Below are 16,650 nucleotides of genomic sequence, written 5' to 3' on the forward strand. Positions count from 1 at the left end.
CCCCGCTTGCGGCTTCATCAGCCCCAGTGGTGGTGCTATCACTACTCACGCCGCTCGGGCGAGCAGCCTGAGTGGCTGGGAGGAATAAGTCGTCGCCATCCTCATCCCCCAGGGATAGTAGGTCGACGGAGTCATCCTCTGAGATGAGTTCAGGTTCGCCAGTCGCACCTAGCATCCCCATTGGGCTGTCTTCGGTGTCGGATATAGGCGATAGAGCGTCAAGCTGGTCGCCCCAGCTAGCGCCCAGTTCTCCAGCACCGGCCGGCTCCTGGGAAAGGGTTGCTGACTCAAGGGGAGGGAGGTCATCCGCTCCTAGCATGGGGTCGTCGTCGGTGAGACTAGCTAGGCGTGCTAGCCTACGTCGGCGAGACCGGAGGGAAAGTCGGGCGCAGTGTTCACACACTTCCGGGGATGTTAACACGGTCTGGGCGTGTTGCAGCCCCAGACATGCGGCACACACCTGGTGGGTGTCAGCGGCCGAAATCTTGTTCCCACACAAACACATCCTAGTTGGGGCTTCGCACTTCCTCGCGGGGAGGGGGGGCACTGGCGTCGACATGTTTCGCTACTGTTTGAGGACAGACTAGCGGTTGCTACTGTTTGGTGACAGACTAGCTTTGGAGCTACTGTATGGAGACAGACTAGCTTTGGGGTTTGGAGGCTACTGTTTGGAGACAGGCTAGCGTGCTACTGTTTGGAGACAGGCTAGAGGGCTACTGTTTGGAGACAGGCTAGCGTGCTACTGTTTGGCAACAGGCTAGCAAGGGAGAGGCTACTGTTTGGAGACAGACTAGCCAAGTCCAAACCAGTGCTCTTCGATAATGAAGCGGCGTTAAGGTAGCGTTCGGGGACCGAGTCGTTACCTCGCTCAATGAACAGTTAAGCCACCAAGCCACAGCACCTGTATACGAGAGAGCAAGCCTCTGGGGGCGAGAAGAGGTTTTAGACTGAAGCAATGACGTTGCGCCATAGAATATAAAGGAGGAGGAAGTACCTCCTCCACGTCGCATACGTCAGTCGTCCAGCCAATGGTGGCTGGTGTAATGAAATAATGGCTTCTGGGGAACTCGCGAGGGGGCGTGTCCCATAGTGAGATACCGAATGAATGCTTGAAAGAGAACAGATTTTTTTGTATACCCCTGTTGTCTCAATGATAATAACATCTCATCTCAGACTATATTTCAGAGTTTGCCGTTCATTTGCATTATTAATATAACATCGTATTTTGTCATTTTTGGCGAAGACATGCATTCCGATATTGAACAATCTAACCATCGTGATTTCGAATTGGTGCAGTTTTCAGCACAAAAACTCATTTTATTCTTTTCATGGAGAGCATTGTTGCGCACGCATGTTTTTGTGACGTTGCATAGAAATCCATACATAAATAATATTTATCCCATTACATAAAACATAAATCAACTCCAGTTACATAACACAGGCTATGTTTAAAAGTCTGCTAAGAAGCAGAGGGCATAGCCTCAGAGACTTAGCCTGGCGGGCCATCCTATACCATTGAAATGTATAGTCTGGAATCGAACCATTCACCTCGCTTAATCCAAGGGGCGGGCAGAGAATTGTCTTTCAAACTGCCTAGGCATGCAATAGGCCAGCGCTACGACCATATCCGTATCTGGTCGGCAAAACGGCAAATACATCCTTCTTCGAAAGGAATGACTTAAATGCATTGTGTTGCTCAACTTTCAAAGAAAAGCACAAGTCCAACTCCTCCAAAGTTGACGCCAACGCCGATTCAAACAACCGCTCTTCGTTCACCATAGCCACCTTCCTTGTTGTTCACCGTCGCAGGACTGTCGTTATCCTGTTAAGCCGCCTTAATACTCTCTAACAAAATAGAGCGCTGTGACTGGATGACGTCCACGGTGTCAGCCAATAGAAATCCCTATGGTTTGATACTAGACATACAGGGTGAGCAAATTAATTTGCCGCCGCTAGGGTGCGTCTAGATTCTAGGCTATCAGAGACTGATCTGCAGCACTTGTCAGTGTAACGGATGCCAGCTAGCTTAGCTGTGCTTGTGGAACGTTGGTAAACCTCACTCCCCAACGCCTCAAGAGTGCTGCTGGCATGCGAGCCAGTAGCCTGGGCTATTGGCTCAATTGTTAGCGCGCTCGCCTCCCGATCCGAGGTGATGCTATTTGCGGGTTCGAGTCCGGACGTGTGCAGGGCTGAATCGAGCAGGTTCAACAACGCAGGTTACATCAGCATAGCCTATAAAACTATGGCAGGCTGCACTGCATCCTGGGTTAAAATACCTAAATAGCCTATTCTAAACTAACATGATGCACATTCCATTTCTGTGAATAAACATAATTTTTCTTTTCATGCACATCATGTGCATCGAGAAGTTCTCTGTTCATTGTTGCAGTGAGATTCCATTCTATAGAGCCCGTCGAAAAAATCATCACACCTTAAAAGGGCTTCAATGAATTTATATTAACAGGGACACCATGTCACCATGCTGATTATATTGCTAATTATAACAACAGTGTGCGGGGACTGATATTGTACGCCTATCTTGCCAGTGGCAGGGGGGTTGCTGTCATCACCCCACATTTCATGAACTGTTGTGAAGTTAGGGATTAGGGATTTCAATTAATAGTACCCACCAGGGCCGGAGTGGGGCCACTTTTCAGCCCGGGAGTTTCACGCCCAAGACCGGCCCACTTTTTTAGTGGTGGTGGAAATTAGATAAATAAAGCAACATTTCAGCTCTTACTATTCTGTAGTTTTTATTAGTAGGCTACCAATATTCCACTATTCCACAAGGATAAGTTGATAAGGTTGATAACAAAAACAGGAAGGAAGAAATAAAGCATTTGAAATGTATCCCACAATTACACTAAGAGGCATATTGAACTATTGTTTACATGTTTTTTTTTTGCATGGGTCAGCTATCATGTTGTTGTTTGGTGATTTACTCCTTTACTACACCCACTTCTGAGCAAACAAGGCATATAGGTTGATCACGTAGCTACTGCGGTCATATACAGTTCTTTCTTACATAAAAGAACTTTAATTCATATGGTTAACTATTATCCTTTCTACTTGTAGTTTCTACTTGACTACTGCATACAGATCAAGCTTGAGTTTTGTAATCAATATTTGCATGCTATTTGCAAAGTCTATGAATCGCCATATTGGATGATACAAAAAGGCTAATATTTCAATTAATTTAATATGTTGCTTGCGAATAGGTTGCCAATGCTACAACGTCCATAGCCCATTATCCCAATAATTACGCTGCTATAATCATGGCTATCTCTCTTTACCAGTTGCCACTTATGTTTGTCTTCTTCAAAAAAAATCTGGAAGCTTGGCACATTTGGCAGCATTTTCCTCCAATACTTTTCGTCTTTTTTACCTGGCCTTTTCAGTCCCTCAAGGCATCTTTCTACCATCCATCCTCCCTGACGCTTATCACTACGGTAGGGCCGGCCCGGCTGGTATCTAAACTTTTTAGAAAAGACGGGCTATATGGACCCAACCAATCTACTCTTCTTGGGAGGGGAGAACAACCCATGCAGAGGCTGTGGTGTTAGGCATAGAATGTGAACGTGTATAGCCAACTTTAAGAGAAGATAGATTAACGTGGCAAATGTCAATATTTTTCCTTTGACCGGCCCAAAAGTTAAGCGGCCCACCGGAAATTCTCCCGATTCTCCCGATTACCCACTCCGGGCCTGGTACCCACTGTAAAATATCAAATTAGTCCTTTCAGTATACTAAGTCCTTCCTTAGTATTTTCAGTGTAATTTTACTACTAAGGTCTTTGATCATTGTAAGGGCCCTCTATTATGCTAGGCTATATAATTTTCAAGACAATAGGCTATGATGACATTGTGATTAAATCCGCAGACAAGGGGGCTTCAATTGTCATTCAGGACAGGGTTGCTTATGTACAAGAAATAGAAAGACAACTTGGTGACGTTAACTTTTATGCTCGCTTACACAGTGATCCCACAATGAAGTTTAGTGAGGAGATAAAGTCTATACTCAAGAGAGCTGTGTCTGACTCAATCATTGATGAAAATGAATATAAATACTTGCTACAGGCCAACCCGTTAAGACCAGTGTTTTACACTTTGCCTCTGTGCATGCCATGATCAACTTTTGATTCTTTGATATGGAAAGCAGGTTCTTTATTTTGGGCTGCTATTAGGCTACATTAGAATTTCAGCTCAAAGTTGGATACCATGTAGAAAGTTGCTGCAATTTCAAAACTCAGGAACGGGAACGGCTACTGTACAAAAGAATGTTTCATATTGTCGTGTTCGATAAGGTCTACTGTTTATCCTTATAGCCTATATGATTTACCATGCGTTGAGTTTGTGAGATACTGTATACCACCGACAGTAATGGGTGGAGATGGACGAAGCGCTGTGTGCTGTGAATGCAAATATGATGAAATGTCATATATGCCCAACGTTAATTTTCACGCAAACCATTTATTACAGCACATAGCTGCTAATATTATTGGAAAGCTCCGCTTCCACTCTTTTGTTGGACATCTTGATTTATGTGAGATAAGTACTCCGTGAGCTATTCAACAGAGAATAATGGATGTGAATTCGGATGCATATATTATTACTATATATTTTTAGGGGGCTTTTGATCATCTTAGGGTGGCTTCAGCCCCCCCAAAATAGGTCTAACGACGTCCCTGTGTGAAATGATGGTTAGGTGGGGAAAGCTGTCTGTGGTGGAGTTCTCACTCTTGAAAACCTGGGAAAGTCTGATGTAACGTAAATTCTTTGTGACTTTGGCATATAGACCTAATGAGACATATCTCATATACAATATCATACAATACAATATCATACATTGTGTCAGCCTTTTCTGCTTGTCATTCTACTTATGACATCGCTGACATCGGAACCCTATAAAAAGCCATTATTTAATTGGTCAGGAACTCTATTGCATACGAAATTTCACATCAAACGAGACAGTTTCGAATGTTTTTTTTTATTATTGAATTTTTTTTTTCATTTTCATTTCGTTCTCAGTGAGTACAGACTAATTAGAATAACTGTTTATTAACCTGCTTAATTTTGTGTGAATTTCATCCGAAATATTGGACTTGGTGTGGACAGGCCTTAAGACACATAAAACACCAACCAAACCATAATGTGCCACACTAGTCCTAATAATAATACTTTACAAAGACATGTCTAACACCAACCTTAATGTCTGCAGTTTGCAGTTAGGACTACACAGTCCCTTAGAGAGAAGCTGAACTCCAGAATCCCCCAGGTCGTTGTGACTTAGGTACAGCTCTGTCAGGGAGTTTGGTGACTGTAGAACAGCAGCCACAATTCCACAGGACTTCTCTGAGAGTTTGCATTCAGCAAGTCTGCATAACAACACAAATAAAGACAAAATATTGCAGAGATGGATAAATGTAAGGGATACAATGTGCCCCTATAAATCAACACAATCAAGTGATCGATCTTTCGCAGATCATTCCCATGCCAAATCACACACAAACACACAGACACACACACACACACACACACACGCTGTGAAACCTGACAAGACTTACAATGCACATGTACCAGTACCTGGGCAAAATGATAAATAAAGATGAACTGAACTGAAGTGAACATTTATTACACACACACACACACACACACACACACACACACACACACACACACACCTGAAAGATTTGTAATGTTATAAGAGGACAAGTGTATACATATAAGCAATTTATTTGTGGCACACCATCAACCACAATCCTGTAATGAAGATGGAATTTCCCAATTCATAACATCAAAATACATCAAGTGTACACCATCTTGCATTTTTTAAACAGTAAAGATACTTGTTTTAATTTAACAAACTGTTATAAAATGGGTATTACACATCAATGTACAAATATCTGCCATAAATCAAAACCCCTTTAAAGTGTCCCAGAGTGGGTGTGGCCCAATTAATCAATTACCCACACCTGTAGACTATTACTGACAGGCACATTTGCAAAAGCTCATTCAAATAAAACAGTGTCGTAAAACAGTGTAGTGCATCTTCACACATAAACCCAGACTAACATTGAATTTGCTCTGCAGGTCAGTCTGGGCCCATATTCACAAAGAATGTTAAGGCTAAAAGTAGCTCCTAACTGGGGAATTTAGGAGAAACTCCTAAAAATAATGGGCGTGTCACTCGTAATTTTAGGACTCCTAATTTGTTTGACTAAGAGTAATTCACAAAGCATTTTAGACCTAAAATAGCACCTAAGTCTGCGGGGACTGATATTGTAGGCCTATCTTGCCAGTGGCAGGGGTGGTGGCTGTCATCACCCCACATTTCATGAACTGTTGTGAAGTTAGGGATTTCAATTAATAGTACCTACTGTAAAATATCAAATTAGTCCTTTGAGGCCTAGGCTATTTTCAGTGTAATTTTACTACTAAGGTCTTTGGTCATTGTAAGGGCCCTCTATTATGCTAGGCTATATCGTTTTCAAGACAACAGGCTACCCATATCTGGGAAAATATGATGTGATCAGACATGCATATATATATATATATATATATATATATATATATATATATATTATGTCAGCCTTTATGTCAAGTGAAAATACTTTGTGTCTCATGATTGTTGCATTCATGTCACCTAGAGCATGCTGGTAGAAATATCTATTCAAAAGCACAGTTGATCTGTGCATGCCATGATCAACTTTTGATTCTTTGATATGGAAAGCAAGTTCATTATTTTGGGCTGCTATTAGGCTACATTAGAATTTCAGCCCAAAGTTGGATACCATGTAGAAATTTGCTGCAATTTCAAAACTCGGAAACGGCTACTGTACAATAGAATGCTTCATATCATCGTGTTCGGTAAGGTCTGCTGTTTATCCTGATAGCCTATATAATTTACCATGCGTTGAGTTTGTGAGATATACCACCGACAGTAATGGGTGGAGATGGACGAAGCGCTCTGTGCTGTGAATGGAAATATGATGAAATGTCATGTATGCCCAATGTTAATTTTCACGCGAACCATTTTTCACAGCACCTAGCCGCTAATATCATTGGAAAGCTCCGGTTCCACTCTTTTGTTTGACATCTTGATTTATGTGAGATAAGTACTTCGTGAGCTATTGAACAAATAATAATGGATGTAAATTTGGACGCATATATTATTACTATATATTTTTAGGGGGCTTTTGATCATCTTAGGGTGGCTTCAGCCCCCCAAAATTGGTCTAACAACATCCTTGTGTGAAATGATGGTTAGGTGGTAAGAGGTGGGGAAAGCTGTCTGTGGTGAAGTTCTCACTCTTGAACACCTGAGAAAGTCTGATGTAACGTATATTCTTTGTGACTTTGGCATAGGCCTAATGAGACATATCTCATATACAATATCATACAATACAATATCATACATTTTGTCAGCCTTTTCTGCTTGTCATTCTACTTATGACATCGCTGACATCGGAACCCTATAAAGTCATTATTCAATTAGTCAGGAACTCTATTGCATACGAAATTCCACATCAAACGAGACAGTTTTATTTTTTTTTATTATTGCTTTTTTTTCATTTTCATTTCATCCTCAGTGAGTACAGACTAATTAGAATAACTGTGTTTATTAACCTGCTTAATTTTGTGTGAATTTCATCCGAAATATTGGACTTGGTGTGGACAGGCCTTAAGACACATAAAACACCAACCAAACCATAATGTGCCACACTAGTCCTAACAATAATCCTTTACAAAGACATGTCTAACACCAACCTTAATGTCTGCAGTTTGCAGTTAGGACTAGACAGTCCCTTAGAGAGAAGCTGAACTCCAGAATCCCCCAGGTCATTGTGACTTAGGTCCAGCTCTGTCAGGGAGTTTGGTGACTGTAGAACAGCAGCCACAATTCCACAGGATTTCTCTGAGAGTTTGCATTCAGCAAGTCTGCATAACAACACAAATAAAGACAAAATATTGCAGAGATGGATAAATGTAAGGGATACAATGTGCCCCGATAAATCAACACAATCAAGTGATCACATACATTCACAGTAAACATACGTATAACACATACACACACAGTAGACACATGTATGCATGCATGCACATGCACACACACAGGCACACCCACAAGCACATGCACGCACACACACACACACACACACACACACACACACACACATAAACACGTACATGCACATAATTCAAGAATTTCTCAGAATTATGAACAGGCAAGATGGGGGTGGGGTTGTATAAAATGTATTTTACATGTGAAATCTATGAACTAATGGCGTTTTACAAACGGAAGTTCGGGAGGAGCGTGACGGAATTTGCCACGCCTCCTTCTTCAATCAGTCAGGTTATTTATTCGCAGTCTACCTGCCGAAGTTGCAGCATCGGTGTTACTCCGCTCGCAGTGACTACCGGTTTGCTCGCTTGTCTCAAGCAGAACTTGCTGCCCACTATCTGTTACAGACTTTCATGGTCTAGGTTGCGTGGGAAACTACTGCAGGGAGGTAGTTCTTATCTTGTTGCTTTGTATTAGAGCTGTTTGTAAAGCCCACTCGTTCCTGCTGAATGTTGAGATACATGTCACAAACATGTAGGCTAGCCTACTAGATGAAGGCACTTGTTTAGCTATTTGCCTTACTTGTTTTAGCTAACAACTTTTCGGTCACATTGGCTGTGTTAATAGTTACAGGCTCACGGAGTGCTTGTCTAGAGGCATAGGGTGAACTGAAGTCAGTGTAGGCTAAATATCCCGTGAATCACACTTGAACATTGCAAGCGGCCATGTTATATAGACGTGACATTTCTGATAAATCAGGCTTCCAGTCCTTCGTGGTTCTTTGGTAAAGTTTGCTTGGAATTGTGTTAACCAACGTGTTGTCTATCCTAAGTTGTTTGTCACTCAAATTTGCACCGTGGTAAAGTTGGTTTTATATTGGACGTTGGATATTCGACACATTCGAAAAATCTATTTAGCACTGACTACGAGGGTCGAGTTTGTGTCAAGCCAACTTTAATGTGTTTAAACAAGGCCTGCCTATATTACACAAAGCTTCTTTTGTCCAAAAACCCATGTTTTGATTTTATGAATTTTTTAGGCTGATAAAAGATTTCAATCTATTATGCGGCTTCACCTTTTGACTTACCCATACTAAAACACATCTCCTGAACTCGGCTTACTGCCCTTTCTAGTACACAAAGCTTCTTTTTCCCTAAAACCTACTCTTTGATTTTATAAAAATTTTAATGTTAAATGTTTCAAATCTATTATGCGGCTTGCCCTTTTGACCTACCCATGTCAAAACACATCTGGTGAACTCGGATTACTGCTCTATATAGTACACAAAGCTTCTTTTTCCCAAAAATCCATTCTTTGATTTTATAAATATTTTTTAATGTAAAAAAAATGCTTTAAATGCTTTAAATCTATTATGCCGCTTGACCTTTTGACCTAATCATGTCAAAACACATCTGTTGCACTCAGCTAACTGCCCTACATAATACACAAAGCTTCTTTTTTCCAAAAAACTCACTCTTTGATTTTATATTAATTTTTTACTATTCAAAAATGCTATACATCTATTATGCGAATTGACCTTTTGACCAACCCATGTCAAAACACATCTGCTGCACTCAGTTAACTGCCCTACATAGTACACAAAGCTTCTTTTTTTCAAAAACGCACTCTTTGATTTTCTATTATTTTTTTACTATTCAAAAATGCTATAAATCTATTATGTGCCTTCACCTTTTGACCTAGCCATGTCAAAACACATCTGTTGCACTCAGCTAACTGCCCTTCATAGTGCACAATGCTTCTTTTTTTCCAGAAACTCACTCTTTGATTTTATATTATTTTTTTACTATTCAAAAATGCTATAAATCTATTATGCGGCTTGACCTTTTGACCTACCCATGTCAAAACACATCTGTTGCACTCAGCTAACTGGCCTTCATAGTACACAAAGCTTATTTTTTCCAAAAATGCACTCTTTGATTTTATATTATTTTTTTACTATTCAAAAATGCTATAAATCTATTATGTGCCTTCACCTTTTGACCTACCCATGTCAAAACACATCTGTTGCACTCAGCTAACTGCCCTACATAGTACACAAAGCTTCTTTTTTTCAAAAACGCACTCTTTGATTTTCTATTATTTTTTTACTATTCAAAAATGCTATAAATCTATTATGTGCCTTCACCTTTTGACCTACCCATGTCAAAACACATCTGCTGCACTCGGCTAACTGCCCTACATAGTACACAAAGCTTCTTTTTTTCAAAAACGCACTCTTTGATTTTATATACATTTTTTACTATTCAAAAATGCTATAAATCTATTATGTGCCTTCCCCTTTCGCCTTACCCATATCAAAACACATCTGCTGCACTCGGTTAACTGCCCTACATAGTACACAAAGCTTCTTTTTTTCAAAAACGCAGTCTTTGATTTTATATTAATTTTTTACTATTCAAAAATGCTATACATTTTTTATGTGCCTTCCCCTTTCGACTTACACATATCAAAACACATCTGCTGCACTCGGTTAACTGCCCTACATAGTACACAAAGCTTCTTTTTTTCAAAAACGCACTCTTTGATTTTATATTAATTTTTAACTATTCAAAAATGCTATAAATCTATTATGCGACCTGACCTTTTGACCTACCCATATCAAAACACATCTGCTGCACTCAGCTAACTGCCCTACATTGTACACAAAGCTTATTTTTTTCCAAAGCCCACTCTTTGATTTTATAGATGTTTTATTATCAAAAAATGCTATAAATCTATATTATACATTTATTGAAAATTTAAAAAAATCCAGTTGATTTACACAGCCAAATGGAACTTTGGATGGAAAACAAAATATAGTTAACTTAATAAATATAAATGATGTATGTCTACCTACAAAGAGGTAGCTTGTTGTTTTGCATTTTTGAATAGTAATAAATCAATATAAAATCAAAGAGTGAGTTTTTGGAAAAAAAAAAGCTTTGTGTACTACTGTATGTAGGACAGTTAGCTGAGTGCAGCAGATGTGTTTTGACATGGGTAGGTCAAAAGATGAAGGCGCATAATAAATTTATAGCATTTTTGAATAGTAAAAAATTAATATAAAATCAAAGAGTGAGTTTTTGGAAAAAATAAGCTTTGTGTACTATGTAGGGCAGTTAGCCGAGTGCAACAGATGTGTTTTGACATGGCTAGGTCAAAAGGTGAAGGCACATAATAGATTTATAGCATTTTTGAATAGTAAAAAAATAATATAAAATCAAAGAGTGAGTTTCTGGAAAAAAAGAAGCATAGTGCACTATGAAGGGCAGTTAGCTGAGTGCAACAGATGTGTTTTGACATGGTTAGGTCAAAAGGTCAAGCCGCATAATAGATTTAAAGCATTTAAAGCATTTTTTTTTACATTAAAAAATATTTATAAAATCAAAGAATGGATTTTTGGGAAAAAGAAGCTTTGTGTACTATATAGAGCAGTAATCCGAGTTCACCAGATGTGTTTTGACATGGGTAGGTCAAAAGGGCAAGCCGCATAATAGATTTGAAACATTTAACATTAAAAATTGTATAAAATCAAAGAGTAGGTTTTAGGGAAAAAGAAGCTTTGTGTACTAGAAAGGGCAGTAAGCCGAGTTCAGGAGATGTGTTTTAGTATGGGTAAGTCAAAAGGTGAAGCCGCATAATAGATTGAAATCTTTTATCAGCCTAAAAAATTCATAAAATCAAAACATGGGTTTTTGGGACAAAAGAAGCTTTGTGTAATATAGGCAGGCCTTGTTTAAACACATTAAAGTTGGTTTGACACAAACTCGACCCTCGTAGTCAGTGCTAAATAGATTTTTTGAATGTGTCGAATATCCAACGTCCAATATAAAACCAACTTTACCACGGTCAAATATGCTTCAGTAGCCAATGTGCCTGTATTCCGTGATTTGCATGGGTCCCAGCTTGTAACTTCTAACACGTTACATCTCTTGCCACTTTGTTTGTTTTAGCAAGCAACTAGCTTCCCTCATTGCAGATGGCTAATGGTTAGCCTACACATGAAGTTGGTACTATGCTACAAACTGCTGCCGTTTGCCAAGGGTAATTGTATAACGTTAGCTAAAATTACCTAGCCTACTGTTTTGATTTTAGTAGGCTACTGACTAGCCTACTCCTGCTAGTCAGTGTGTGTCACCGTGGGCTATGCAGTGGGTTCTAGCTTAGCTTGTAGGCTAATTCCTGCTACATTATTTCAATAATAACTTTAAAGTCTCAATTGCCGTGACGAGTTTCTATCTCATTAAAGATCAGTAGTAGACCTACATAACAAACAGCTAACAAACTCAGCTGCGTTCTACAGCTAACACATCTACATGTTGCTGACTGCTACCACTTTGCCTGTTTAAAGAGTCTTATCTCGGCATTTGATTTGTGATAAGAACAGTTTAACATGCATTAGTATTGAACGCATTGCGCTGCGGTGTTCATGATGCTAACCTTTAATGAACACCAGGCTGAACTGTCATTCGGCCAGATTCTGTGCCGCAACAATCTGGTATCATTCTGATCCAGACATGCACAAATATGGAGTCCCAGTGTGTGTGAGATGCGGAGTTGAGGTCAGTTTTGCCGCTTTTACCCCCACCTCAATGCCGGCTTTGGCCGTAAGGCAGCTGATACACAGGAGCTGTTGCTCTGTCGCTCATTGCTAAGAGGGCAAGGAAGGAATTTTTTCTCCTTTAAAGTGTTTGGGAGTTTTTTCGCCTTCCTCTGTGTTGAGAGTGCCAGCATATTAAAGCCTTCCCTAGCTGACCATGGGAGCACAGGTACACCAGCGTGTAGCTTTGCTCTGTTACACTCCTAGCTGACCATGGAAGCACCTACACCAGCGTGTAGCTCTGCTGTTCCGTGGAATCCTCTCTAATAATGTGCTGCTCACCACTTTTCTTGCTGTTAGCTACAGTATTTTAATTGGTTTCCATAGCACCTCATATTGCTAAATTGGCGCTATTGCTATCCCTGGATTACTCAAACTCAATTATCACAACTCTATGTAATTATACGCACTATCCTGGGGTGTTAGGCCTGTATCATCAAGCATGTTGTAAGCAACAGCCTACAACTACTATCGTCTCCATTGTACTTGGTGGCTAAATGTAATTTGCTCATTTTGAATTGCTTGATAGGTGTTGGCTAAAATGTTTAAGAATGTATGTTTAAATTTCAAATCAAGGCCAACACTTTCCCGATTTTCTCCTGAAACTTGTCCTCAGTCAGAGTGTTGAGCTCAATCCTTTTTCTTTCCCTCCCGCTAGCCAATCAGCCAAGCACCTGCGCCGTAGTGTGGAGCTCCGTTCCTCCGGCGTCTCTCCCTTTGTGCAACATGCTTTGTCAACCCAGCAAGTTATGGGTGCCCGCGTGCAGCCCTCTACCTTGCCTTCCACTACTGCGGTCTCTTTTCTCTATTCCAGCTAATCAAGCCTCTTCTCTTTGCAGACCCAGGGTGCTGTGCAACCTCCTCCCCCTCCCCTGTAGCGACCGCGTCGCTACCTTTTTCCCTTTCCCCATCATCTCCCGCCGGCGTGAACCGCGTTCGTGCCCGTGTCTCCTCCCCAGCCAGGGACCGCGTCCCTGGTTCTCCCTCACCCCTCTTTCCCTGGATTGGTGCCACCACCCATGGGGTCACCCAGTGTTTCCCATACATTGACTTATTTGTAGCGGCCTACCACAATATCAACATTGACCACCAAACAATGATTTTCCAGGTTGTATTAAATTGTGCTTAAATCTGGTTAGCATCATAACCACGCTGTGCTAATTTGATAAACTGTTCCATTCAAGTTAATTCTGCAAACCAACCACCACAATTGGAATTCAATTCTGTGGGAAACACTGGTCACCGCATCCTTCTAACAATGTTTTCCAGATCACACCCAGGTCAATCTTCTCTTTCCGCTCTTCATGTTTGCTCTTTACAAACCCTTTTGCTTCCTTTTTTTAAGGTGCCTTAGTTGCACTCATCTTTGGGCTGTATACACGGATCCTGCTGACTCCTGCCTGCACAGTGACTCCTGCACGATCCCCCCAGAGCAATTTGGCTGAGCCATAGACTCTGCCAAGCATGGGTTTCTTAACATCCATTAATCAGTTTTAGCTTCAAGATGGCTCTTCAGGCTCTTCACTTGTACTAATCTATGTGTCAATGCCTAACCTACTCCAGCCTAGCCGCTTGCTCTCATTCTCTAAATTTCTTCTCATGCTCTTGAATGCAAACTGCCTCTATTAAAGTGTTTGCTACAGGTTCATATTTACTCTCTAGATTGGCTACCATAATGCTAGGTAGCTCAGCGTTCTCTACAAACTTAATACAGCAAAGTAGAAACCTGTAAACCCTCATTGGTTTTAAGGGCAACTCAGATATCTACCAACGCATATTGGTATTGGCACAGACCGTTTAGGTTTCATTCAGGCAAATAACGGTCTACCCGAGTAGTAGAATACTCTAGGCGCCTTAGATACCTTTCATATCACCTTATCTATAGCCAAAACACGGTCCTAGCCAGGGTCTCTTCAATTGGGTTGCAATTTTTGGGGTGATCACATGACATGGATCCTGCTTGATTCCTGCCAGCACAGTACACTCCTGCAAGATCGATCCCTGCAAAGCACTCCATGACCCTGGCTAGGGATCTTGCCAAACAGCAGAATTGTAGTTTGTAATTTGGAATGTTAACTTTATGAATCACTCACAAATCTTCGAATCACATGCCATGAGCATCAGCAACTACATCAGTCCTCTATTCCCACTGCACTGGTCCCGAGCTCCGCTACTGCAAGCTGTACTCCCCTGCACTGACCCCGAGCTCTGCAACTGCAAGCTGTACTCCCCTGCACTGACCCCGAGCTCTGCAACTGCAAGCTGTACTCCCCTGCACTGACCCCGAGCTCTGCAACTGCTAGCTCATTGCCTTGCATGTCATGTTAAGTGCATGTTATGTGTGCAAGTGCATGCCTGTTAAGTTAGCTCTCAAGCTTCCCATTACTTCAGGATTGGTACAGCTACCACCGCGGCTGGTGGTCTGACCAATCCGCTAAGCACTCCTTTACCCTGGTTAGGGATCTTGCCAAACAAGTTTGCTGTTTTGCGTGTCAACTCATAGATTGGCATTTGCATCATCATTAGACCTCCATCTGCCATAGACGACAGGCGCCCCTGGCTGTCTTAATTCAAGTCGTTCCTCTATCGCATCCCCATTAGATCCCCCATTTGATACAGATGACGGACGCTCCGTCACTTGCTTCTGTTTTCAAATGCAGCTCAAAGCTGTTCTAACGCAAGTCGGAATCCCAGCAGACCGTTACTCAACTTATTCTTTAGGATTGGTGCAGCCACCACTGCGGCAAATAACGGTCTGTCCGATCAAGCCCTCAAAACTCTCGGCCGGTGGTCCTCCAACGCCTATCACTCATATATCAGATCAAATCTCTGATCTGAGGAAGCGCACCTCGCGCACTCCCATTGAATTTGCTCAGTGTGGTTCTTGCCATAGGGTCCTTCATCTTCAAATGCAATTTTTGGGGTGTATGGCGGAATCCTGCCCGACTCCTGCCTGCGCAGTCGACTCCGGCACGATTCCGCGAAGCCCTTCAGGACCATGGCCAGAGACCTCGCCAAACATGCTTTTCTATTATGCTTTTATGTATTATGCTTTTATGTCTTTATGCAAATTCAGGAATGTGAACTAGTGAAATCATGTTTTGGTACTTGTTGTCTAGCAGATACCAGTGAGAATTGAGTGTGCATAATGCAATTCAGTGAGACGGTTAGAATCATATATGCCTTTCACCTTTTGTTTTTAGCCAGCAGCCAGACCAGCAGATACCCTGACTTTGCTGAATTACTGAAGCTAAGCAGGCTTAGTAAGTACCTAATAAGAAACCTCCTTGCAAGAGTAGGTTCCTGCTGGAAGTGGTGTTGGTGGCTGGCCAGTAGGTGGCACTCTTCCCTGTGGCCAAAAGCCACCAAACAAATACCAATCCCAATGTTCTATTGCAGTGACAGGGACACTGTACTGCAGGAGACGTTTTCCTTTGCATGAATGTTAAATTGAGGTCCTGACTCACCATGATTGTTAAAGATCGCATGGCACATATCGCAAAGAGTAGGTGGTTCCCTGATTTGCTTTATTTATCTACACATACATAAAGACACACACACATGCACACACACACACACACACACACACACACACACACACACACACACACACACACACACACACACACACACACACACACACATATAAAAACACACATACACAAAGACACATAAACACACACACACACACTACACATGCGCACACACACACACAGTACAACAGTACATGGACACACACAACACGCACACAAACACACACACACACACACCGCTATAAAAACGCTATAAAATATATATGGGTCGTGACTTCATGAACATGGGAAATTGTGGGTCCCAAAGCCAGACCAGTTAAGAACCACTGACCTAGAGCATGCTGGTAGAAATATCTATTCAAAAGCACAGTTGATCTGTGCATGCCATGATCAACTTTTGATTCTTTGATATGGAAAGCAGGTTCATTATTTTGGGCTGCTATTAGGCTACATTAG

The 16,650-nt window shown here is 41.4% G+C and overlaps 1 protein-coding gene across 1 annotated transcript in view; it reads right to left on the reverse strand.

The window, feature by feature from the left end:
- The window catches only part of LOC143116950 (uncharacterized), a 99,013-nt gene that overhangs the window by 18,681 nt on the left and 63,682 nt on the right, over positions 1 to 16,650 (reverse strand). The window contains exon 20 of the mRNA XM_076278360.1: positions 7,767 to 7,937. Coding sequence (XP_076134475.1) covers positions 7,767 to 7,937 — 171 coding nt within the window. The remainder of the gene's footprint in view (positions 1 to 7,766; positions 7,938 to 16,650) is intronic.

The sequence above is a fragment of the Alosa pseudoharengus genome, unplaced genomic scaffold (assembly GCF_046254945.1).
Source record: "Alosa pseudoharengus isolate Yale_2024_CS ecotype anadromous, Long Island Sound unplaced genomic scaffold, YU_APseudo_1.1 YU_APseudo_1.1_scf_1, whole genome shotgun sequence".
NCBI lineage: Eukaryota > Metazoa > Chordata > Actinopteri > Clupeiformes > Clupeidae > Alosa > Alosa pseudoharengus.